Source organism: Carassius auratus, chromosome 46 (assembly GCF_003368295.1).
Source record: "Carassius auratus strain Wakin chromosome 46, ASM336829v1, whole genome shotgun sequence".
NCBI classification, from domain to species: Eukaryota; Metazoa; Chordata; class Actinopteri; order Cypriniformes; family Cyprinidae; genus Carassius; species Carassius auratus.
In genome coordinates, this window is record NC_039288.1 from 16,432,493 (window position 1) to 16,457,213 (window position 24,721).

The following is a 24,721-nucleotide window of genomic DNA, read 5'->3' on the forward strand; positions in this document are numbered from 1 at the left end:
ATTCATACAGCAACACTGAGTTCCTGCAGAGTGAAACCGACCCAGGAAGAGGGCAGTCCTCCACCTTATATACCTCTGCTGCTTCCAAGGTTATACAGACTGAACAGCTGTAACTGTCCACACATAACAAGGAACACTCTCTATGGGCGGTTTCTTACACATTTAGGACTCAGGTGACCCCCTCAGGTCATCCTCAGGCATTGTCCCCCCACTATATGGCCCAATGACCCCCTCAGGTCACACTCAGACATCTGTTTCACCTCCAGGTGTCATTCCCCTGAGCCCACAGTCATACACAAATGAATTTTATGTATGTACACTATAGGCAGAACTATGAACATATGAACATAATTACACTATTGCAATGGACAGTAAAGTGCATAGAAAAATAATCTCATTATTTTTCATATGCATATGCATAAATAATATTCTGGGGACCCTGACATTTTTGTAAAAATCATCAAAAATCTTGGAGGTGGGCTAGCAACAAACTAGCAGGAAAAACACTAGCTGGAAAATTGAGCTGATCTTAAAGATAAAAATTGATCAGCTGACCTTGACATAAAAACTGAGACTAAATTAATATGCAAAATTATTATACCAAGCATTTGAAAAATAAAAAAGAACAAAAACGATTCAATCATCTGTGTTATGACAGGATGTCAAGTTTAATACAACAATCTCGATACAAAAGCTTACACTAAGGAATGGTGACTAAAAGGTCATGGACAAAACTTTAAAATGGGTTTTTAAAATGGTTAACTGTCTTAAATAAGGTAAAGCTCAAGATATTTTCATTTTATTCTACAACATAAAAATACATCAAAAGGCAGTAGCTATCAAGTGGCTAATTGGGACTACAGAGGTCATCATGGACATTAAACTCATCTACTCACTACCTTTTACACACTCGAGGTGCATTCTAACTAACTTCTTTTTTTTTTTTTTTAATAAAGGTTGAATGAGTTGTTGACGTTGTGCAAAAATAATGTTGTTAATTTCTAATTTAAGGAGAAAGATTACCTTAATGAACAAAATGTGTAATCAATCAATGGAAAAATCTACTTAAAAGCTACAATTCATATTAGCCACATATGATAAACACACTCTTAACAAACTCGGCAACTATCTGCAATTGTGTGACTTTGGAGCTCCCTACAGTTAAGTGAGTGAAATTCACAGTTGTAATGGATAGTTGTACATGTGCATCTGTAACCAGAGTAGGTTAAGTAACTAAAATCTACTAATTTATCCACTACAAATTACTAATTACTGCTTTAAAATTGCAATTCGATTAAATTACTGTTACTGCATGTAAAATGTCATCAGATTACTGATTACTTTCAAGTTACTTTGAAAAAATATCAAACCTAAAAATACACCATAAAGTGAAACTCATACAGTAGCTCTTTCAGGAATTTAATAAAGACTGAAAATATTAAAGAAGTAATTTGACTTGAAGATTTAATCAATTTCTGAACTTAAGTTTAACATATATAACATCTATTAACTTCTTAATATTAACCTGCCTTACAATAAAAAACAGTATTTCTCATAAGATTAAAGAAGAGGATGTACAAAACCAGCCAAAATAAAACAAGTCAAACCAGTGAACCAAACTGATGGAGAACTGTCTGCTGTAAAAATGATAGAGAATCCTGTTACTAAAAAAAATATAGAATAATCATAGTCACAGTAGTTATTAGAAAAAGATAAAGTGCTTTTCTTTCTAGGGGATTTTCCTTGTGCATGAAGACCAAACAGGAATCTAGATTAATGATCCAGACAACAGTGCAGATGGCTCTATATCTGAGAGGTTTGCCCTTCAGAAAGGTTACAGGATGAACCACTGCCAGGTAATATTTCAATAGAGTTCAGCAGCTCAAAAACATAATAATGCAAACACAACCTAGGAAATCAAAATTGGAATGAACCAGGTATGATCTGAATGCAGACTGTAAATATTATAATAAAAATCCAGTCTGTAATTCAACAAATCTTCATATTTAAACCCAAATAATTAAATGATTGCAAAATAAGGTTCTGTATATTCAGTAGCATACACATGCAAACTATAATTTTCCATCGTATTTCAGGTGACAATACTGGAAGTTCTGCACTTCTAGCCACACACGTCTCAATATAATCATCACTACCACCTTCTGACACATCAGAGTGATTTAACATTGCAGTAAAAGCAACACTAAAGGCAAAAAAAAAAAAAAGTCTCATTCAATAAAAAAAAAAAATATTAATAAGTACAATTTAGTAAAATATCACAATGTTTTATGGGGAACAGAAGAAGGGAAGTTTTCCATTCCGGTGCAGATAAAGAACAGGTTGCACAAAACCAGCCAGTACATAACAAATCAAACTAGGAGCCCAAACTCCCTGAATATTTTGTTTTGTCAGATTGGTAAATATTGCTGAAATAATAATCGGCACATACAGCATAACCATGTTCACAGTAGTTATTAGAATGAGATTAAATGCTCTTCTCTTCATGTGGTTTTCCTGCGTTCTCTCTCTCCCTCTCTCTCCTGGTCCTGACTGCTTCAGAGCTCTGAGAACAGCCACAAGACAAAACAACTGGATGGGGAGAAAGAAAACAAACTGTAGCATGAAGAACCATGTATGTCCAGTAATGTTGAATGAAGATAAAATATATATGCTGCACAAACAAGAACCAAGAGTGATTGTCCAGACCACAATGGAGCAGATGACTCTATATCTGAGAGGTTTGTATTTCAGAAAGGTTACAGGATGAACCACTGCCAGGTAACGCTCAATACAGATCAGACACTGAAACAGAGGACGACCAGTGATGGAGAATCCTGTTAAAAACATTCGTAATATCAAGAAATGTGAAAACCAAACCGAAAGTACAAAGAAAAAGGTGTTCAGTGCGTTAGCAATCTCACAAACAGAGAGATTGAGCATGAAGAACTCTGATGCAATTCCACTTCCTGTTCCTGTGATGATGAGCCATATAATATAGGAGTGTGTAGGAAGACCAACCAGGAAACTGATGCTGTACATGCATATTTCCAGATGGTCCAGTGGCCCGATGGAATAAGTTGTGAAGTTTGTGGATGACTCACGTGTCGTAAATTTGAATGTGGAGTTGTTCATCTCTGGATGTGTCTTCTAAATTCAGCAGCTCATAAACTAATAATTAGCAAATTGTTATCTACAAAGAAGAGGTGATTAAAAATTAACCAAATCTGCTAGAAATGACAGGATATCCAGTTTATACAGTTCAGTCCATAATTCTTCAACATTCAGGTTAAATCTGAATGACCAGAGTAACAACCTATGACATACAAATATATGGGTCCATAAATTTAATTCAGACTGGATTTATTTAAACTGTTCTGTTCAATTAAACAGACGTTTTTAATTGTGTCATTTTAATCAGAAGCTAAATCATTAACTTCACCCCAAACCTTTAGGCATTATCAGATGAACACACCAGGTGAAAAAGAAAAACTCTAAAATGTATTAAAAATGCACTTGAAATTCTAATATTTGATTTATAGTACAATTGTATTCCTAACATGCATACTTGAAGGTAATAAATAACTATGCTTGTTTTAAGAAATATGCACACAATATAACACAATTATGCTTATTTTATTCTTACTTTAATATTTACTTTATTTGCATAAGAACTTAATAAAATGATACAGCTTTCAGTGGGTTTCAAGTATATGTATCTTATTTACAACCATATTTAGACCTACTGTGATATTTTTTTTTATATTTATGTAATGAATGAACTTCAGCCTACTTTTCAAAAGGAGATATCTTGAAAAACCTATTTTAACATTACAATATATTCTATAAATTATATTCATTCACTCATACATATATTATAGCTAGGTCTATAAGCTATGCATACCAACTTATATTATACCAATGTATTATAAATATAATTTTGTCGACTATTGTTTGGTATTACTTGTTTGTTTGTTTAAAGCTCGAGGATGAGGATGAGGATGTAGTCCAAGATTTGTAAGGAAAACTTAGTACAGTCATAGAAAATTATATTGCATATCTATGTAAATTATAATTAATATAATGTTAAAAAAACAACTGAATAATTATTTTTCCTTTCACAGACCCTGCGATGAAGAAATGTTCAAATACCATAGTGTCTGAATTCTAATTGTTTAGATGCAAGTCAAACTTTGGTTCAGCCATTTGCAACTTTACCTTGACTTTGAAAGAAATGTACTTTACTCACTTCTTTATCTTTGAGTGCAGAAATTGAATTGTGATTCACTTCTGTTTAGTGATGGAATACTCATAGTGTACTTTCCAGTAATATAACATAAATATTTTTCAAACTGAATGAATTAGCTGTATTTTAATTTATTATAATTATTGGTCAAGCATTTATAAATGTGTCTGTAACTTTTAAAGTGATTACGACAATATATGACTATACTGTTGTAATATGAAAGTTTTCCAGATTTGCAAGTGTGTACATGTGTCATTTTAATTGAATATATTATATACCACATTAGACAGATGAAAATAGCTTTATTACTAATAGTGTACAAGTAATGCATTTCTAATGAGCTGATATGCTACTGAAAATGTTCTTGAAAAATATTAAAATGAAACTTAAAATGTATTCAAACTGTTTTTCAAGAAATATAAAAGTGTATTTAAATATGATAAAGAAGTACAATTTATTTAATTAATTAAGTTAACTAAAAACATTAAAATGCACTGCATTTAAGCATATCTTAACATATCTTAACACGTATCATAAACAAATCATTATACTTAAATTTGCTCCAAAATAACACATTTATTATACACTTAGTATTGTATAATAAATATATAATAAGCTCATCGAAATTAGTACAATTTAAGTCTATCTACTTTTTTTACCCAGAAAGTAATGCTGTTGATTATTTATCAACTTCTATAAACAAGAAGAATTTAAAAAGGGGGTTTATTACCTGGAGAGTGATAGTCTGGACACTCTGGATGTGCTTAAATCTGTGTGCTGTTTTCTAGACTGAATTTGCGGCTAATGCATTAAAATTTGTGCATGACTTCATCTAATACACATCAAATAAAACATCTCATATGCAAATAGTTAAAGTATCATTTACACATTTATCAAGTGACCCTGAACTTCAAAACATTATTTTTCATATTATACAAAAGAATTGTCAGTGTTTAATCTGCCCAAACAATCTTTCTACATCAGGCACTCACTGGCCAGCACAGGTGCACTCACTGAGCACCTAATATGCCTGTTTTTAGATAATATTTAAAAATATATTTTTTTAAATAATGAGATGGAAAATGCTTGGTCATTAAGTGATTTATTGAAAAAAACAAACTAATAGCAAACATTCAAATTATTGTAGGACAGTGAAGGCTTTCATGAACTCATGCAGTCACTCTCTAAAATGAGTTGATTTATCATTAGCTTATAGATTATAGTTATCACAGTGTACAAGAAGTAAGGTACCAGTCTGATAAGTACTTCTGAGGACAAACTAATCCCTGGTTTTGAATATTATAATAACAGCAGTAGCAGGCTTCATAAGGAACAGAGACAGGAGAGTTTTCCAGTCCGGTTCAGATAAATAACAGTCAGCACAAAACCAGCCAGAATATAACAAATCACAGCAGGAAACCAAACATCCTGAATCATTACTTTTGTCACAATTGTATACAACGCTGTGAGAGCAAGTGGCACATATATGATAACTATGGTTGCAGTTGTTACTAGAATGAGATAAATCACTCTTCTTATCTTGTCATTTTCCACATTTATCTTCTCCACTGGGAATAAGTCATCAAATCTGGGAGTTATCACTGAGGTGTCATGTAAATAATTTTTCCATATGTTCATATGAATAACAATTGCCATCTGAATTGTGAGAGAAGTACTGAGTTGAATTGGTGATACATAAATGTGTGCTGTGACGACTGGGTGAAGGAGGAGCTCGAAACAAGTGCGAGTTTAACAATTTAATGAGAAAGGGACAAACAAACAAGAGTACAACAACAATGCTGGGAAGACGAAAATCCAAGATGGTGGGAAGACGGTGAGTAATCCAGATGATGATGGTGAGAAGGCGGTGAGTAATCCAGGTGATGATGGTGAGAAGGCAGCAGGAGAGGATGGCAGGAACTGTGGGGAATAGAGCCGAAGGTAAGTCTGATGCTGAGTGATAGTGCGGAGAGTGGATGAGGTTCCGGGGAAAGACACGGACATCCAACGCAAACGACACAGAAGCAAAAGACAGAGTACCGACATTAAACAACGTTCTCACAAACACAAGACGTGAGACAAGCCAATATATAGGGAGTGAGTAATGAGTGACAGCTGTTGCTGATGACAATTAACGGAGACGCCCACAAGCTAATCAGTGCAGACGCAAAACACACAGACTTCACCACAAAGTGCAAAACCCAGAGATCACAGTTTACCTACCGTGACATGTGCAACCAATGTTCTCATAGGCTTTTACAGAGAAATTAAGCCCTGTAATTCTAAAAATAACCAAAATGTTTGTATTATTATTATTATTGTGCTGTAAATGTTGTTTCATTCAATGACTTTTGTACAGATTGTTTGTGTAAGAACAAAATGCAATGCTGATTGAAAATAAACAGTTTACAGTTCCAATATTACAAAAATAATAAAGAATAATTATGACTTCTTTCCTTTTTTAAACAATTACAATTACAAACAAATCCAGTGAATTAAATGCATGTACAATACACAGGAAGATTTTGCAGCAAAAGGTAGGTGCATCATTAAACTGCTGTAGTTTGAACGTGCTCCCTTTAAACCAGACCCTAGGTCGCCTTGCAAGATATCTTCTCAGTGCATGTTTCTCAAAGTCTCCAGAAGTGTTTGCAATGTCTTCTTGCATTTGAAATACATAAGGAGTCTGGTTTTAATTTACACTGATGATTATGAAAAAATAAGTAAAAATATAAAAAATTAAAACAAAAATATTATTTTACCTGAAGTCTTTTATATTTAGACATTGAATCATGAACATCCACATTTTCATAAATTTCCTGGACAACTACTGTGATTGAGGGCGGATTAGAGTAGTAGATGTTTGAAGGACAGCCAATGACGTCCATAGGCTGGCATTATGCGAACAAACATAACAGGTAACTGGTAACATGAAGTGAGATTGGAGTTTCTAAGACTCTTTTCAGCACAGTTGTTTAGAATCAATTTTCTTACTTTTACGAGACAAAACTTATTTGTCATGCAATTTGATCTGTAATCTCCTCTCTCATGACCAAATAAGCAGTAGATAAACGAGGAGCAGAAAAAATTCAGTTTCTACATCTGTTATTTTTCTAGTTCCGAAACTGGACGGAGGTAACGCACATTCAAGATGATAACTGTGAAGCAGATCCTCGCACAGATTCAGCCTGATGATTACTTCTTGCAGTGGATCTGAAGGATTCGTACTTCCACATCCAGACAGCCCCACATCACAGGCGCTTCCTCAGGCGTTTTACATTTGAGGGTGTGGCGTACCAGTTCAAAGTGTTGCCGCTCAGGCTGGCTCTGGCCCCCCGCATATTTACAATGTGCATGACTATAGCACTCGCTCCCCTGAAGCTCAGTGGAATGTGCATACTGATCTCGACGACTGGTTCGTCATCGCATGGTCGAGAAGCGCTCTCTAAGAACACAAACACAGAACTCCTCACCCACCTGGCAGGATTGGGGCTGTCTGTGAACATTCAGAAGAGCACACTGCAGAGTTTCCTTCTGTTCGTGAAAGATCGAAAGATAACTCCATCCATATACCTCCATAACAGAAATGCTTATCCCAAAAACTATTTTTGTCCTTTTTCATCTTTCCCAAAATAACTTCATTCACATGCTAAATAACATTTTCGATCATAGTTTTAGATTTAAATGATCCCTGTTCAAACAGACAAATGGAGCTCAGTCTCAATAGCACTCTCAGAATTTTCTATGAACATTTTTTTTTATTATTGATGATAAAAGTTTTGTTTGTTACCTGAAGCGCGTATGTGGCATTGACAGTTCACAGTCGTCACAATGATAAATGAAGGCAGTGGTTCTCAAACCTCACCATGCATGAGAAACCCCAGCACTGCACATTTATGTATGTCTCCCTGTATCTGACAAACCCACTTCAGGTCTATCCATATATATAGGTCTGGGTAAACTTTTGACAGAATTGACAGAAGCTGAAAGCATTTATATTTGTTTGAGAAATTTGAAATTTGAACTGCAGTCATCTTTCTGAGCGACCATGATTGACCAATCAGAATAAAGTATTCCAGAGCACCACATAATAATGTTATATCTTATAGCCTACAGTAAATAGCAAATTCAGATTGATCGCCTGAGTATTATTTTTTGCAGACTGAACATCCAGTCTTTTACATATAAACTGGTCAGCTCAGGTGCATCTTATTTATCATGTGATATGCAGTATTTTAGACAGATAATTTAAAATAAAAAGAGGGAATGAAAAAGAGACAAATAAATATGAGGGAAAATATGAAAAGAGTGACAATGGGTCATTATTTAAGTGCTTTATTATTTTATCATAATAAACTTAATCTCTGTAAGTTTACATTGATGGTCTATGAGTATACTTTGAACACAAAACTAAAATTTGCAGATATGTAACATCAAGTCTTTGAAACAACTTAACAATAAAGACGGAAAGAGTGAACACCAAGCAAAAAGAAGTCAAATAAATGAATAAATAAATAAAATGACAAAATCCACTAATAAATATTATTTTAAAAGTAAACAGTTTTGCTCAGGCTGCTGGATGGCTCCATTTAAATTTTGTTAAAAGACTGGGAAAATTATGAAAACAACTTTTTTATTACTGATTTATGAGCTTGTATCAGTGTTGTGCAATGTGGTGATAACACTGGAAGTTCTGCACTTCTAACCTATAGCCACAGAAGTCTCAATATAATCATCAGTGCCACCTTCTGATACATCATCAGAGTGATTTTACATTGCAGCAAAAGCACCACAAAAGGTACTTAAAAAAGTCCCATCCAATAATAAAAGTTATTAAAAAGGAAAATGTAATAAAATATCATAAGGTTTTATAGGAAACAGAAGAAGGGAAGTTTTCCACTCCGGTGCAGATAAAGAATAGGTTGCACAAAACCAGCCATTACATAACAAAACAAACTAGGATCCCAAGCTCCCTGAATATTTACTTTTGTCAGATAGGTAAATATTGCTGAAATAAGAATCGGCACATACAGCATAACCATGTTCACAGTAGTTATTAGAATGAGATTAAATGCTCTTCTCTTCATGTGGTTTTCCTGCTTTCTCTCTCTCCCTCTCTCTCCTGGTCCTGACTGCTTCAGAGCTATGAGAACAGCCACAAGACAAAACAACTGGATGGAGAGATAGAAAACAAACTGCAGGATGGAGAACCATGCATATCCAGTATTGTTGAATGAAACTAAAACATATATGCTGCACAAACAAGAACCAAGAGTGATTGTCCAGACCACAATGGAGCAGATGACTCTATATCTGAGAGGTTTGTACTTCAGAAAGGTGACAGGATGAAGCACTGCAAGGTAACGCTCAACACACATCAGACACTGAAACAGAGGACGACCAGTGATGGAGAATCCTGCTAAAAACATTTGTAATATCAAGAAATGTGAAAACCAAATTGAAAGTACAAAGAAAAAGGTGTTCAGTGCATTAGCAATCTCACAAACAGAGAGACTGAGCATGAAGAACTCTGATGCAATTCCACTTCCTGTTCCTGTGATGATGAGCCATATAATATAGGAGTGTGTAGGAAGACCAACCAGGAAACTGATGCTGTACATGCATATTTCCAGATGATTCAGTGGCCCGATGGAATAAGTTGTGAAGTTTGTGGATGACTCACGTGTCGTAAATTTGAATGTGGAGTTGTTCATCTCTTGATCTTTCTTCTCAGCAGCTCATAAACTAATAATTTTCTACTGTTATCTACAAGAAAAGAGGTGTTTAAAAATTAACCAGATATGCTAAAACGACAGAATATCCAGTTTGTTCAGTACATAATTCTTCAACATTCAAGTTAAATATGAATGACCAGAGCAAAAACCTTTGACATAAAAATATATGGGTCCATAAATTTAATTCAGACTGGATTTATTTAAACTGTTCTGTTCAATTAAACAGAAGTCAGTGTCATTTTAATCAGAAGCTAAATTGTTAACTTCATCCCAAATCAGACATTATCAGATGAACACACGTGGGGTCCCATTTATAAAACTTTCTGTAGATTTCATTCTAAAAGTGTACGTATTCACAAATGCTATACAAAAGTTTATAGATTTATAAAACCATGTGTACTCCAGAACCTGAACAACAATCTCTTTATAAATCTGAGTCAGGGGACGAAATCACCATATATGGACTTTACAGTGCCTACGTAGTTATACTATGCAAACCCTATCTGCATATTATTTCCATGCAAATTCCCATCCACGTGACACTAGATTTAATGCCTTTAAAGGTATTCGGTTGTTAAGTGATGATGTAAAAAGCGCTGTTTCTGGGTCCAAGCCTCAACTCGCTTCACTTGAGAATATGACCTCAGCAGCCGTTTATGAGCACTGTTTATTCATATTAATCATTTAAACTAAACGCATTCAAACTTATGGTGTACACCACAGTCTCCGTGCTCACAGAGTCCCAAGCATTTAATTTTTTTATATTTATATTTTCATTTTCTGCCTATCTGGGACTTCGGTATGGAGCTAAAGGGTTAAGATTATAACTTTTTTGCTAGTATTATATCACATTGTGAGTTTATATTAGCACCTTTTGTTTTTTTCGTGGTAACCGATAGAGCGTTTGGACACGGAAGCAATGCTACGTTACGTCAGACTTAATAAGACATCAAGGAAATATGAGATAGGAGATAGGCACTATAAATGTTGTGGAGATGCCTTCAAACATTATCAACACATCCGTGCAGCTGTGTTTGTACAGTAAGATCTCTGGACCTATTTGAACCAGACGATATAGATCATTCCACCGAATTTCCGCCACAATATCGACGTACACATCATTGATCATTGTTCTCACAAAAGTCATTTCTCAAAACACGAGATTTGTTGAGATTAGTTTGAAGATGAAGTATTGTGCACCTAAAGAACTCCTCGCTGTCATTTAAACAGCATCTAGCTCATTGATCAATTTTTTACATCTGCATAATGACTTTATCTAATTTCAGTGATTATCTCCATTAAAGAGAGTGGAATATTTAATGTAAATGTGTATATCGAAATGAAAACAGATTTTAAAATCGTAAATAAATACCTATTCTAGGCTTTTAAAGGGGTCATTTGATTCTTTTTTTTTAATCATTATTTTGTGTTTTTGGTGTAACAGAATATGTTGACATGCTTTAATGTTCAAAAAACATTATTTTTCAAATTATGACCCATTTAAGCCTATTTTTCACAAGATATGTTGATTTTTTTTTTTTTACATTTCAATATATTCTATAAAGTATGTTCATTCACTCATACATAAATACATTATGGCTAGGTCTAACTATGCTTACATCATATCATATTCTTATATTGTACCAAGTTAATGTCGACTATTGTTTGGAATTACTTGTTTGTTTGTTTGAAGCTTGATGAGGATGTAGTCCAAGATTTGTAAGGAAAACTTAGAACAGTCAAAGAAAATTTATTTCACATCTATCCAAATTAAAATGAATATAATATTCAAAAACACCAAACACTGAATAATTATTTTTCCTTTCACAGACCCTGTGATGAAGAAATGGTCAAATACCATAGTGTCTGAATTCTAAAAGTTTAGATGCAAGTCAAACTTTGGTTCAGCCATTTGCAACTTTATCTTGACTTTGTAAGAAATGCACTTTACTCACTTCTGTGCTTTATTGTTTTTTAAGTAACTTCTTTATATTTGAGTGCAGAAATTGAATTGTGATTAATTTCTATTCAATGATGCAATATTCATAATGTACTTTCCAGTAATATAACAGAAATATTCTTCAAAAACTAATAGTGTACAAGTAATGCATTTCTAATGAGCTGTTATGCTACTGAAAATGTTCTTGAAGAATATTAAAATGACACTTTAAATATATTCAGTCAATATAACAGTTCCCTTTCAGTCGGTCAATCTCGACGCCATGTCGGTGACCGACGAATATGGGATAACGCTTCGATAGACCAATCTACTTTGAGTGTAAACAAAACGAGCCAATGCACATTGGCATGCAATGATTGCATCCAGCTGCCGCTGATAACAGCGTGAGTATAAGAAGGCAGCAGGTGCAATGCATACCAGCTTTTCGCTTCGGAGCAAAGCGTTAGTATCGCTCTGCTCAACTGTGTCTGCTGTGAACTACGAGTTCAGCACGCTCTCAGAAGCTTCGTGTGTTGGCGAGACGGCGCTTCAGTGGTGGTCGTTCCTGTGTCGAGTGGATTGCACACTTCACGCTGCACTACCCCTGTCGTGTTGCAAGCGGCCAATTCCCCTGTGTGCCTCAGCACTAAAATAGCATTTCCCAAAGAGCAAATTTCTCTAAAAGAGCTTCACAGGTGCGTCTTTGTAAAGACGATGTATCATCCTTATAAGGATGTCGTTTCACTCATGCATTTCTGGGTGCGGCCGTTACCTGGTAACAGGTGATGGTCACGATCGCTGCCTCATGTGTCTGGGCGAGCACGTGTCTGGCTTTTGTGGATGAGTCATGTTTTCACCGCGGGAATATGACCATCTCAGAGCTGCGAACCAGGCTGAAGGTAGCGGAGTCCAATTGCCGCTGCCACGATCTGGGGCTTGTTCTGGCGGCCAACAGACGAGAACCAATTCCAGCAGTAGCGCGGGTGGTTTGAGGGTCACAGTGGTGGCAAACCCCACAGGGAACCAACCCTCTGGGGACCACCACTCCTCTTGCACCTCCAATCCAGTGGAGCAACCCACGGAACACGCTGGGCCCTCTTCAAGGAGCGTACCAGCAGTATCCAGTGGGACTCCCCCCAACTGGATGTCGATCTCAGCATCGGAGGGAGAGCTGTCGGATGACGATTCGGCTGCGCTGCCACCCTCTGGGATGGTGACAAAGCCTGAGTCGGATCCGGAAGTGGCAGCTATGCTTTCCTGGGCCACCGAGAAGATAGGGCTCGAGTGGGATCCCGCACCACATCCCAAACCCTTGCGGTTGGATGATTTGTTTCTTGGGGTGGTGCGCACTGGTTCTCAGTGCCCCACCCCAGTGCCTTTCTTTCCGGAAGTTGTACGGTAAGTTGTAGCTTGCTGTCTCACTCCACCCTCAAAGTCCAGGTTGCTGCTATTGCTGCGTTCCATGACCCCATGAATGGGAAGTCTTTGGGTAAGCATGACCTCATTGTCAGGTTCCTTAGAGGGGGCCAGGAGGTTAAATCCTTCCCGGCCCCCCTGTATACCCTCTTGGGACCTGTCTCTTGTGCTTAAATCACTACAGCAGGGTCCATTCGAGTCTTTGCATTCAGTTGAGCTAAAGTTTCTTTCATTGAAAACTCTGCTCCTGCTTGCACTGGCCTCCATCAAGAGGGTAGGGGACCTGCATGCATTTTCGGTCGACGATTCGTGCCTAGAGTTTGGGCCGACTGACTCCCAGGTAATCCTGAGGCCCCAGTCTGGCTACATGCCCAAGGTTCCCACTACACCCTTCGTGTAGAGCTGGTGTCCTCCTGTCTTCTCACCTCAAACGGGTAGTGGCACTGAGAGGCCCCGGTTAGTGTCAGCTTGCTAAAACTGCTCCAGAGTGTCCGTACTGTAGACCCTTTTGAGATCCTCCATCACCCTAAGCAGCTGGACGCGGCGGAACATCCGGCGCCAGGCCTTCATGATGTATCCGTGATAACTATGGAAGGGTGGGTTCCATATTGAGACCTAAGCGGTACTCGTATGTGTATAGTCCACAGTATAGCCTTAGAGCCCGTGTTTCCCCGGCAGATTTCCGCCTTCCCAAGAGGGTTTTTAATTACCACAAATTTCTTTGTATATTCTTAAATGGATGCTATATGTGTATTTGCCTCCGAGAACTGACAACGGTGAGTGGAGCTACTTGTTCTGAGCCCTGGCCTACACCTAATAGGGGCGCAGGCAGCTCGCACAGGGCACTGGAAGGGGCAGCACCCATGACGCTTTGATAGGGATCCCATATTCGTCGGTCAGCGACGTGGCGTCAAGAGTGATCGACTGAAAGGTAATGTCTCGGTTACGTATGGTAACCCTCGTTCCCTGAAGGGCAGAACGGAGACGCCACATCCCGTCGCCATGGTTGCTGTACCGCTGCTGAGCTGCAGCTCAGTCCCCGGCTCGACTCCTCAGAGAAAAACTGGTATGCATTGGACCTGCTGCCTTCTTATACTCACGCAGTGATCAGCGGCAGCTGGATGCAATAATTGCATGCCAATGTGCATTGGCTCGTTTAGTTTACACTCGAAGTAGATTGGTCTATCGAAGCGATATCCCATATTCATCAGCCACCGGCGTGGCGTTTCCGTTCCCTCCTTCTCCTCCTACCATACGTAACCGAGACGTTTTTCAAGAAGTATAATTTAATTTAATGTATTAGTAATAATAACAATTTAGTATAAAAGTGTATTCAAATATGTTAAAGAAGTACAATTTAATTACACTAAAGTTTCTTGAGGTTAACTAAATATATTAAAATGCACTGCATTTAAGCATATCTTGACATATCTTTACACATATCACAAACAAATCATTATACTTAAATTTGCTCCAAAATAACTAATCCATTATGCACTTAGTATTGTATAATAAAAATATAATAAGCGCATTGATATTAGTTTAATTTAAGTCTATTTATTTTTTACCTGGAAAAGTAACGCTGTTGGTTATTAATAAGTGTATAAACAAAAAGAATAAAACAAAAAAAAGGGGGTTATTACCTGGAGAGTGAACGTCCGGACTCTCTGGATGTGTTTAAATCTGTGGGCTGTTTTATAGATTGACTTTGCAGCTGTCACATTAAATTTTGTGCATGACTTCATCTAATACAAATCACACAAAACATTTGATATGCAAAGAGAAAAAGTATCATTTACAAATTTATCAAGTGACACTGAACGTCAAAACAATATTTTTCATAGAATACAAAATAAAATTGTCAGTGTTTAATCTGCCTAAACAATCTTTCTACATCAGGCACTCACTGGCCAGCACAGGTGCACTCACTGAGCACCTAATATGCCCTTTTTTTAAATAATATTTAAAAATAATGAGATTAGTCATTAAGTGATTTATTGAAAAAACAAATAGCAAACATTCAAATAATTGTAGGACATTGAAGGCTTTCATGAACTCATGCTGTCACTCTTTAAAATTAGTTCAAATATCATTAGCTTCATGCTACATTCAGAAGAGCACACTGCAGAGTTTCCTTCTGTTTGTGAAAGATCATCATGTTCTCATCAGAACGGACAACACGGCGGCGGTGGTGTACATCAATCGCCAGGGAGGTTTGTGTTCACAATCAATGAACAGTGCGTGTATGCAGTTTGGACTGGACGATTTTATGGTCAGACTTTTACCCAAACGCAGCTACTCACCTAAAGTGCTCTCAACACCATTCAGAGCTCAGGTAGTTATAATTCAAGCATTTTTCCTCAATGAGGACAGTTATTCAGTGTCTCAGAAGTGCGCTTTGTGCCCCGTGCGTGCCCTGTGTGCTTATGTGAACAGAACTAGCCAGTTTCGAACTTAAGAGCAGCCTTTCGTCTGCTACGTGGGTGCCAAGAAGGGCAGCGCGATATCAAAGCAGAGACTATCACACTGCATAGTGGAGGCTGTGTGACTGACTAATGCTTCCCTGAGAACTGCTTGCACAATGGGGGTGCACGCCCACTCCACAAGGAGTTTGGCGTCTTCATGGGTTCAAGTTTCAAGATTCTATAACTTTGACATTCCCTCGTTCGCATCACATGTGCTGTCAGTGCAGGAGGAGGGAGTTTGAGCAGTCATTGGACTAGGCTATGGGAACGACCCGGCTGGCGCGTGCCCAGCCATGGATTCGACCAGGTCCTATAGGCAGCGTGAGTTATTTTAGTAATAGCTGCAGTTGATGTATTCATTAGCTATCCAATGCGGCCCCCTTTTTGTGCCCGCATTATAAGCCGGCAGTGTATTCTCAAGCACCAATGTACTGTATTGCTGCATTTTCCCCATATCACACCGGTTCAGATTTGCTTAACTGGGTGCGCAGGGTTACGATGGTTTTGGAGCCGATTTGGCTCGGTGCCAAGAGGTGTTTCAACCAGGTCAGGTACCCAACCTAGAGCTGGCACGCTGTAAGAATCAGTGCTTGTGCTCTACTGGGGCTCGATGCGAGGGTTTTATTGTTCCCCATACCTAATGTCAAGAGACCGACTCAATAAGGGAACATCTCCGGTTTCTCACGTAACCTTGGTTCCCTGAGAGGGAACGAGACATTATGTAACCTGCCGTGTGGAAAGCCTTCCAGCCTAATCGATCTTGTTCATTCAAAGATTCTGAGGTTTTGCCATTTTCTATTTGCAAGCAAAAGAGTTATTAAAATCAAGCTTCATAATTTCAAGGAAAATGAATAACCAGAGACGTTTTGTATTTGTTAACACTAGGGTAGGTTTAGGACTGAGTTTGGTGTAGGCCAAGGCATATTTCTTACACGATAGAGCATTTAACTTTTTCATATATTTGAACTCTGAATCGCCACAAGACATACCTGATGCAACGTAATAAAAACACAACAATACGTATTATATAGGATGGCAAAGTCTAATATAATGTATCTTAAATTGTGAGTATAGTTGTATCTGATCAAATGTGCGTTATTATTCTTTAGCTTGGGTTAAAATAATTAATTTTACTTTGTTGGAACAGCAGCTATGCTAATGATGTCTCTATTTGTTTCTATGTTTTGCACTAGGTAACTAAGATTTACACAAGCTCCAGTCTGGATCCAGAACACCTGAGAAGAGATGATGCTGACCCTCAGAGGACCCCAGAGGATGCTTACCCTGAATCAACAACAGAACTGACAAATATTGCTACAAGTGTGACTGAATCATATATTAATTATTAATAATATTAATAATGTTCATCATCTGGCTGACTACGACTTGTATAAATATTTCTACAAATCCTGTCATACGTGCACAAACTGACAGTCACCACTTATGAGCTATTACTAAATATTGTAGAAACATAATTTTCTGTAAAGTTGCTTTGTAACGATTTGTATTGTAAAAAGCGCTATACAAATAAACTTGAATTGAATTGAATATAAATGTTATAAAAACGTTCCAGGGTTCATGCATTTAAGTGTTTGTACTATGCACATACAGTATAATGTTGCACTTTGCTCAATATTTTCTCATTTTTACCATAATAACTCTTAAGGTTAATGAATATGTATTTTCAAAATACTAATAGCAGAATAACTCCATCCATATACTTCCATAACAGAAATGCTTATCCCAAAAACTATTTTTGCCCTTTTTCATCTTTCCCAAAATAACTTCATTCACATGCAAATATAAAATTTTCGATTATAGTTTTAGATTTCAATGATCCCTGTTCAATCAGACAAAAGAAGCTCAGTCTCAATAGCACTCTCAGAATTTTCTATGGACATTTTTGCTTATTATTGATGATAAAAACAAGTTTTGTTTGTTACCTGAAGCGCGTATGTCGCATTCACAGTTCACAGTCGTCACAATGATAAATGAAGGCAGTGGTTCTCAAACCTCACCATGAATGAGAAACCCCCAGCACGGCACATTTATGTATGTCTCCCTGTATCTGACAAACCCACTTCAGATCTATCCATATATATAGGTCTGAGTAAACCTTTCACAGAATTTACAGAATCTGAAAGCATGTGATTTCAATTTGTTTAAGAAATTTGAAATTTGAACTGCAATCATCTTTGTGAGTGACCATGATTGACCAATCAGAATAAAGTATTACAGAGCACTACATAATAATGTTATATCTTATAGCCTACAGTAAATAGCTAATTCAGATTGATCGCCTGAGTATTATTTTTTGCAGACTGAACAGCCAGTCTTTTACATATAAACTGGTCAGATCAGGTGCATCTTATTTATCATGTGATATGCAGTATTTTAGACAGATAATTTAAAATAAAAAGAGGGAATGAAAAAGAGACAGAAATAAATATGAGGGAAAATATGAAAAGAGTGACAATGGGTCATAATTTAAGTGTTTTATTATTTTATCATAATAAACTTAATCTCTGTAATTTTACATTGATTGTATATAAGTATACTTTGAACACAAAACTCTAAATTTGCAGATATGTAACATCAAGTCTTTGAAACACAACTTAAAGACCGAAAGAGTGAACACCAAGCAAAAAGAAGTCAAATAAATGAATAAATAAATAAAATGACAAAATCCACTTATATTATTTTAAAAGTAAAACAATGTGTAGTTAATTGTAGTTATTTTTTGGAGAAACAGGGCAAGAGAGTTTTCCAGTGCCAGGAAACCACTGCTACTGTCAGTTTTGCTCAGGCTGCTGGATAGCTCCATTTTAATTTTGTTAAAAGCCTGGGAAAATTATGAAAACAACTTTTTTATTATTGATTTATAAGCTTGTATCAGTGTTGTGCAATGTGGTGATAACACTGGACATTTGCACTTCTAACCTACAGCCACACAAATCTCAATATAATCATCAGTGCCAGATTCTGATACATCATCAGAGTGATTTTGCATTGCAGAAAAAGCAACAGAAAAGGTACTTAAAAAAGTCCCATCCAATAAAAAAATGTATTAAAAAGGAAAATATAATAAAATATCAAGTTTTTATAGTGAACAAAGGAAGGGAAGTTTTCCACTCCGGTACAGATAAAGAATAGGTTGCACAAAACCAGCCAGTACATAACAAATCAAATCCCAAGCTCCCCGAATATTTACTTTTGTCAGATTGGCAAATAATGCTGAAACAAGAATCGGCACATACAGCATAACCATGTTCACAGTAGTTATTAGAATGAGATTAAATGCTCTTCTCTTCATGTGGTTTTCCTGCTTTCTCTCTCTCCCTCTCTCTCCTGGTCCTGACCGCTTCAGAGCTATGAGAACAGCCACAAGACAAAACAACTGGATGGGGAGAAAGAAAACAAACTGTAGCATGAAGAACCATGCATATCCAGTACTGTTTAATAAAACTAAGATATATATGCAGCACAAACAAGAACCAAGAGTGAGTGTCCAGACCACAATGGAGATGATGACTCTATATCTGAGAGGTTTGAATTTCAGAAAGGTGACAGGATGAACCACTGCCAGGTAACGCTCAACACAGATCACACTCTGAAACAGAGGACGACCAGTGATGGAGAATCCTGCTAAAAACATTCGTAATATCAAGAAATTTGAAAACCAAATTGAAAGTACGAAGAAAAAGCAGTTCAGAGCATTAGCAATCTCACAAACAGAGAGATTGAGCATGAAGAACTCTGATGCAATTCTACTTCCTGTTCCTGTGATGATGAGCCATATAATATAGGAGTGTGTAGGAAGACCAACCAGGAAACTGATGCTGTACATACATATTTCCAGATGGTCCAGTGGCCCGATGGAATAAGTTGTGAAGTTTGTGGATGACTCACGTGTCGTAAATTTGAATGTGGAGTTGTTCATCTCTTGATCTTTCTTCTCAGCAGCTCATAAACTAATAATTTTCTACTGTTATCTACAAGAAAAGAGGTGTTTAAAAATTAACCAGATATGCTAAAACGACAGAATATCCAGTTTGTTCAGTACATAATTCTTCAACATTCAAGTTAAATATGAATGACCAGAGCAAAAACCTTTGACATAAAAATATATGGGTCCATAAATTTAATTCAGACTGGATTTATTTAAACTGTTCTGTTCAATTAAACAGAAGTCAGTGTCATTTTAATCAGAAGCTAAATTGTTAACTTCATCCCAAATCAGACATTATCAGATGAACACACGTGGGGTCCCATTTATAAAACTTTCTGTAGATTTCATTCTAAAAGTGTACGTATTCACAAATGCTATACAAAAGTTTATAGATTTATAAAACCATGTGTACTCCAGAACCTGAACAACAATCTCTTTATAAATCTGAGTCAGGGGACGAAATCACCATATATGGACTTTACAGTGCCTACGTAGTTATACTATGCAAACCCTATCTGCATATTATTTCCATGCAAATTCCCATCCACGTGACACTAGATTTAATGCCGTTAAAGGTATTTGGTTGTTAAGTGTTGATGTAAAAAGCGCTGTTTCTGGGTCCAAGCCTCAACTTGCTTCACTTGATTATATGACCTCAGCAGCCGTTTATGAGCACTGTTTATTCATATTCATAAACTAAACGCTTTCAAACATAGTCCCAAGCACAAATTATTTGTATATTTATTTTTTTATATTTATATTTTCATTGTCTGCCTATCTGGGACCTCGGTATGGAGTTAAAGGGTTAAGATTATAACTTTTTTGCTAGTATTATATCACATTGTGAGTTTATATTAGCACCTTTTGTTTTTCTTGTGGTAACTGATAGAGCGTTTGGACACGGAAGCGATGCTACGTGACGTCAGACTTCATCTCGGTTACGTATGTAACCACGGTTCCCTGAATAGGGAACAAGATGCTGCGGTGACGTCACCGGTGTGACGAATGTCTGAAGCCCTATACCACCCTGCCAATCCTATTGGCCAAATAGCGCTTGGCATCGCCCTCGCATGCGTACGCATCGTATACCTGGGTGGCGTGCGCTATTTCGCTTAGATTTCATGAACTGAAGAAATGCTATCAAGGTACGGAACGGCCGGGACCGCAGTATCTCGTTCCCTATTCAGGGAACCGTGGTTACATACGTAACCGAGATGTTCCCTTTCATAGGTCACTTCGATGCTGCGCTGACGTCACCGGCTATGGGAACAATATACCATCACGCCTGACGTACCTGATAGTTGGAATCCAAGGAAAGCATCTGCTCAAGCGGACAGAACCCGGGAGCCAGGAGCCATCCTCACATCCAGACTGTAAAACTTGACAAAAGTGCTCGTGAGTAACATCCTGCCACAGCACAGACATCATATAGAAGAACCACTGAGAAAGCTTGTGATGAAGCCACTGCTCTCATGGAATAAGCTCTAATTCCTAAGTGCGAAGCAAGTCGCCATGCCTCATAGGCTAAAGATATAGTCTCTATCAGCCAATGTGACATGCGCTGCTTTGTGACAGCATGGCCTCTATTTTGTGTCTTAACAGGCAAATCTGGTTGGACTCATGCCATGGAGCTGTTCGATCAACATAAGTCTTCAGCGCTCTGACAGGGGAAAGACTCAGAACTCCTGACCCCACCTCTGCAGGGGGTAAGCCTCCAAGACCACTTGTTGAAAGTGAAATGGTTCGAAGCAACCTAGGGACATAATTAGGCCACGGTCGCAGCAATGCTTCCACAGAGCCTGGTGCAAAATGAATGCACGAGGGCGAAACGAAAAAAGCATGTAAATCCCCAACTCTCTTGAGGGAGGATAAAGCCACAAGAAGAACTGTCTTTAAGTCAAGATTTTATCCGGTATAGTTTCAAAGGGCTAACGGATGCCCTGATAAACCTTGCAACACAATGGATAAATCCCATGAAGGAACTCGCACAGGGTGGAAAGGCCTCAGCCGTCGCGCACCTTGTATAAAACGAGAGACCAGCGGATGACGGCCCACTGAAGCACCATCTCTCTCTCTCTCTCTCTCTCTCTCTCTCTCTATATATATATACAGTATATATATATATATATATATATATATATATATATATATATATATATATAGATAGATAGATAGGAGGTTAGCTGAAATGGCTGCCACGTAAACTTTCAGAGTGGCTGGCGTTACTCCATAGAAAAACGGTCTTGAAGGAACTCCAGTACTGAAGCCACTGGGCAGTAAACCGGATCCAATTACGAATTCCACACCAGGTCGTAAACAGTTTCCATTTGAAAGCATATAAGCGTCTCGTAGAAGCTGCCCTAGAATTCATATAGTCTCGGTGGTTTCAACAGAAAGACCGGGACATATTAACTCACTCCGCTCAGAGGCCACGCCCACAGCTTCCATAGAGCTGGCCTTGCTGCCAAATCATTCCCTGTGCTCGCAATAGTAAGTCCTGTCTGAGGGGAATCTCCATGGAGAGCCCGCTAACAGACTGACCAGGTCCACAAACCACGGCTGTGTGGGCCAATTGTGAGCTAACGCATCCAAGCCCAGGGGCGATGTAGGGCATAAGGACAATCACAGCGGGCAATGCGTAGTCATGCTCGACGCGAATGAGTCCACTCTTGCTTCTCCAAATATTTGCCATAAAAGGCTCACCGTTTGGGGGTGCAACCTCCATTCCCCCTTTTTCATTATTTTTTTTTTTTGCTCCATAGTCTGTTTGGATAGCAAATCCACTCCGAAGTTCAAACGTCCGGGGACATGAACCGCTCGGATCGACAGAAATCTGTTCTGAGACCAAAGACTAATATTTCTTGCCAGCCTGCACAAGGGGTGAGAGCGTAATCCTCCTTGATAATACAGATACGACACAACCACTATGTTGTCTGATCTGAGTAGTACATGACGGCCGATCAGCAGATTCGAGAAATACTAGAGAGCTAGAAAAACCACCAGTAATTCCAACCTGTTTATATGCCAACTGCGTTGTGTCGCTGTCCATACTCCGTGAGCTGAGCGCCCTTGACAAACAGCTCCCCAACCGGTCAAAGACGTGTCCGTCGTGACAGTCTCTCGGGAAGCACAAATCCCCAGCCAAACTCCAGCTAGAAGGAATTTGGTTGACATCCATTGTTTTATTGACATAACACACCTCCATGTCACCGAAATCGTCCGATGCGGAAGACAACGGGGTGAAATTTTCTGGCTTGTCGTCCACCACTGAAAGGGTGCATATGAAGTTAGCCCAGATGGATTACAGGGGATGCCGCTGCCATTAGACCTAAAAGTCTGAGGCACAAACTCACCGTCACTGTGCGACCAACTTAGAAGTGACGTACGCATGACGCGAGAGACTGAGCACGCGAGAGAGATAGTCTTGCTGTCATCGCACGAGAGTCAAGTTTATTCCAGAAGGTTATCCGCTGAGAGGGAATTAAAACTCTCTTAGAAATTTGTGCATGAGCCCAGGCTGTTTAGATGATTCAGCACAAGATGCCGATGGGAGTGTGTTTGAGTCTGCGATTGTGCTTAACACCAGCCAATCTTCCAGGCAATTCAATACATGAACGCCCTGGAGCCGCAACAGGGCCAGAGTTGCGTCCATGCGTTTCGAAAATACAGATGAGCCAAGGCTAAGTCGAAAGAAGAACTGAATGGTGTGTCCGTGACGAATTGTGCGTAACACCCATAGTGAAAATGCCGGGCAAGCGCTACCTTGCGGCCCATAGAACGTAGTGGTTTCCAAGCCTCCACCTGCAGCGTTCCCACACGCATTAACATCCAAGCACGGAAAGCTCACATCGTCCGTAAGCAAGGAAAGTGCATGTGTAAAAGTCACTACGTTTCGTTATGTCTAATCCTGAAGCGTATCCGCTGCAGAATTAAATCCAACAAAATGAACATCGGGCCATGCCTCTAGTGTGATAACAGCAGCTGTGTGAGCCGTCATAACAGGCTGTCTTAGTCAGCCTCTTGTGCCGTCCCTCAACTCTGAAGGCTGTATTGTGCAGAGTGTCTGAGGGGGCGCTCAAGTGATAGCTCGATCCAATAATTCTGCGAGGCAGTAAGTGTTAGAGCGTGGAGACTGTAGTGAGAGGGCTGGATGTGCATTAGTGGTCCAACAGCGCTCTCTAATGGAGGCACAGTCCCTGGAAAACAGGAAGGAAGTGTATGCGTCAAAGTCGCTGCGTTTCGTTGTATATAATCCTGAAGCGTATCCACGGCAGGATTTAATCCAACAAGATAAACATCGGGCCATGCCGCTAGCAAGAACGCAGCAACTGTGAGCTGTTCATAAACTGGTCATCTTTGTCAGACTCTTGTGACGTCAAGTGATAGATCAATCCAATGATGCTCAAGGTGCCTTTGCTGTGAGACAAACATGTATAACAGCAGTCCGCCATGTCAGCAATGGAGGGACCTGTCTCTAGTGCTTAAATCACTACAGCATGGCCCATTCGAGCCTTTGCATTCAGTTGAGCTAAAGTTTCTTTCATTGAAAACTCTGCTCCTGCTTGCACTGGCCTCCATCAAGAGGGTAGGGGACCTGCATGCATTTTCGGTTGACGATTTGTGCCTAGAGTTTGGGCTGACTCCCAGGTAATCCTGAGGCCCTGGCCTGGCTACATGCCCAAGGTTCCCACTACACCCTTCAAAGACCAAGTGGTGAACCTGCAAGCACTGCCCCTGGAGGAGGCGAACCAAGCCCTGGCTTTGCTTTGTCCCGTCCGAGCATTAGGATGCTACGTAGACCAGACACAAAGCTTCTCAGGACCTCAGACCAGCTCTTTGTCTGTTATGGAGGCCGGCACAAGGGGAGTGCCGTCTCTAAGCAGAGGATGGCCCACTGGATTGTGGATGCCATAACCCTGGCTTATCAGGCTCAGGATGTTCCCTGCCCATTCAGGTTGCAAACTCACTCAACTA

At 38.7% G+C, this 24,721-nt stretch overlaps 3 protein-coding genes across 3 annotated transcripts; all 3 read right to left on the reverse strand.

The window, feature by feature from the left end:
• Positions 1-2,286: 2,286 nt before the first annotated feature.
• LOC113063692 (hydroxycarboxylic acid receptor 2-like) lies at positions 2,287-3,132 on the reverse strand. Its single transcript, XM_026234023.1, has one exon. The coding sequence runs from the start codon at positions 3,130-3,132 to the stop codon at positions 2,287-2,289; it is 846 nt and encodes a 281-aa protein (XP_026089808.1).
• Positions 3,133-9,111: 5,979 nt separating this feature from the next.
• Positions 9,112-9,957, reverse strand: LOC113063693 (hydroxycarboxylic acid receptor 2-like). Its single transcript, XM_026234024.1, has one exon. It carries the CDS (start codon positions 9,955-9,957, stop codon positions 9,112-9,114), a length of 846 nt encoding a protein of 281 aa, XP_026089809.1.
• A 6,609-nt stretch (positions 9,958-16,566) lies between these two features.
• On the reverse strand, positions 16,567-19,799 carry LOC113063694 (chemokine XC receptor 1-like). The gene is made up of 2 exons (XM_026234025.1): positions 19,010-19,799; positions 16,567-16,593 (listed from the first exon to the last, which is right to left on the reverse strand). The coding sequence occupies exons 1-2, from the start codon at positions 19,736-19,738 to the stop codon at positions 16,567-16,569; spliced, it is 756 nt and encodes a 251-aa protein (XP_026089810.1). The 5' UTR covers positions 19,739-19,799.
• Positions 19,800-24,721: the final 4,922 nt, after the last annotated feature.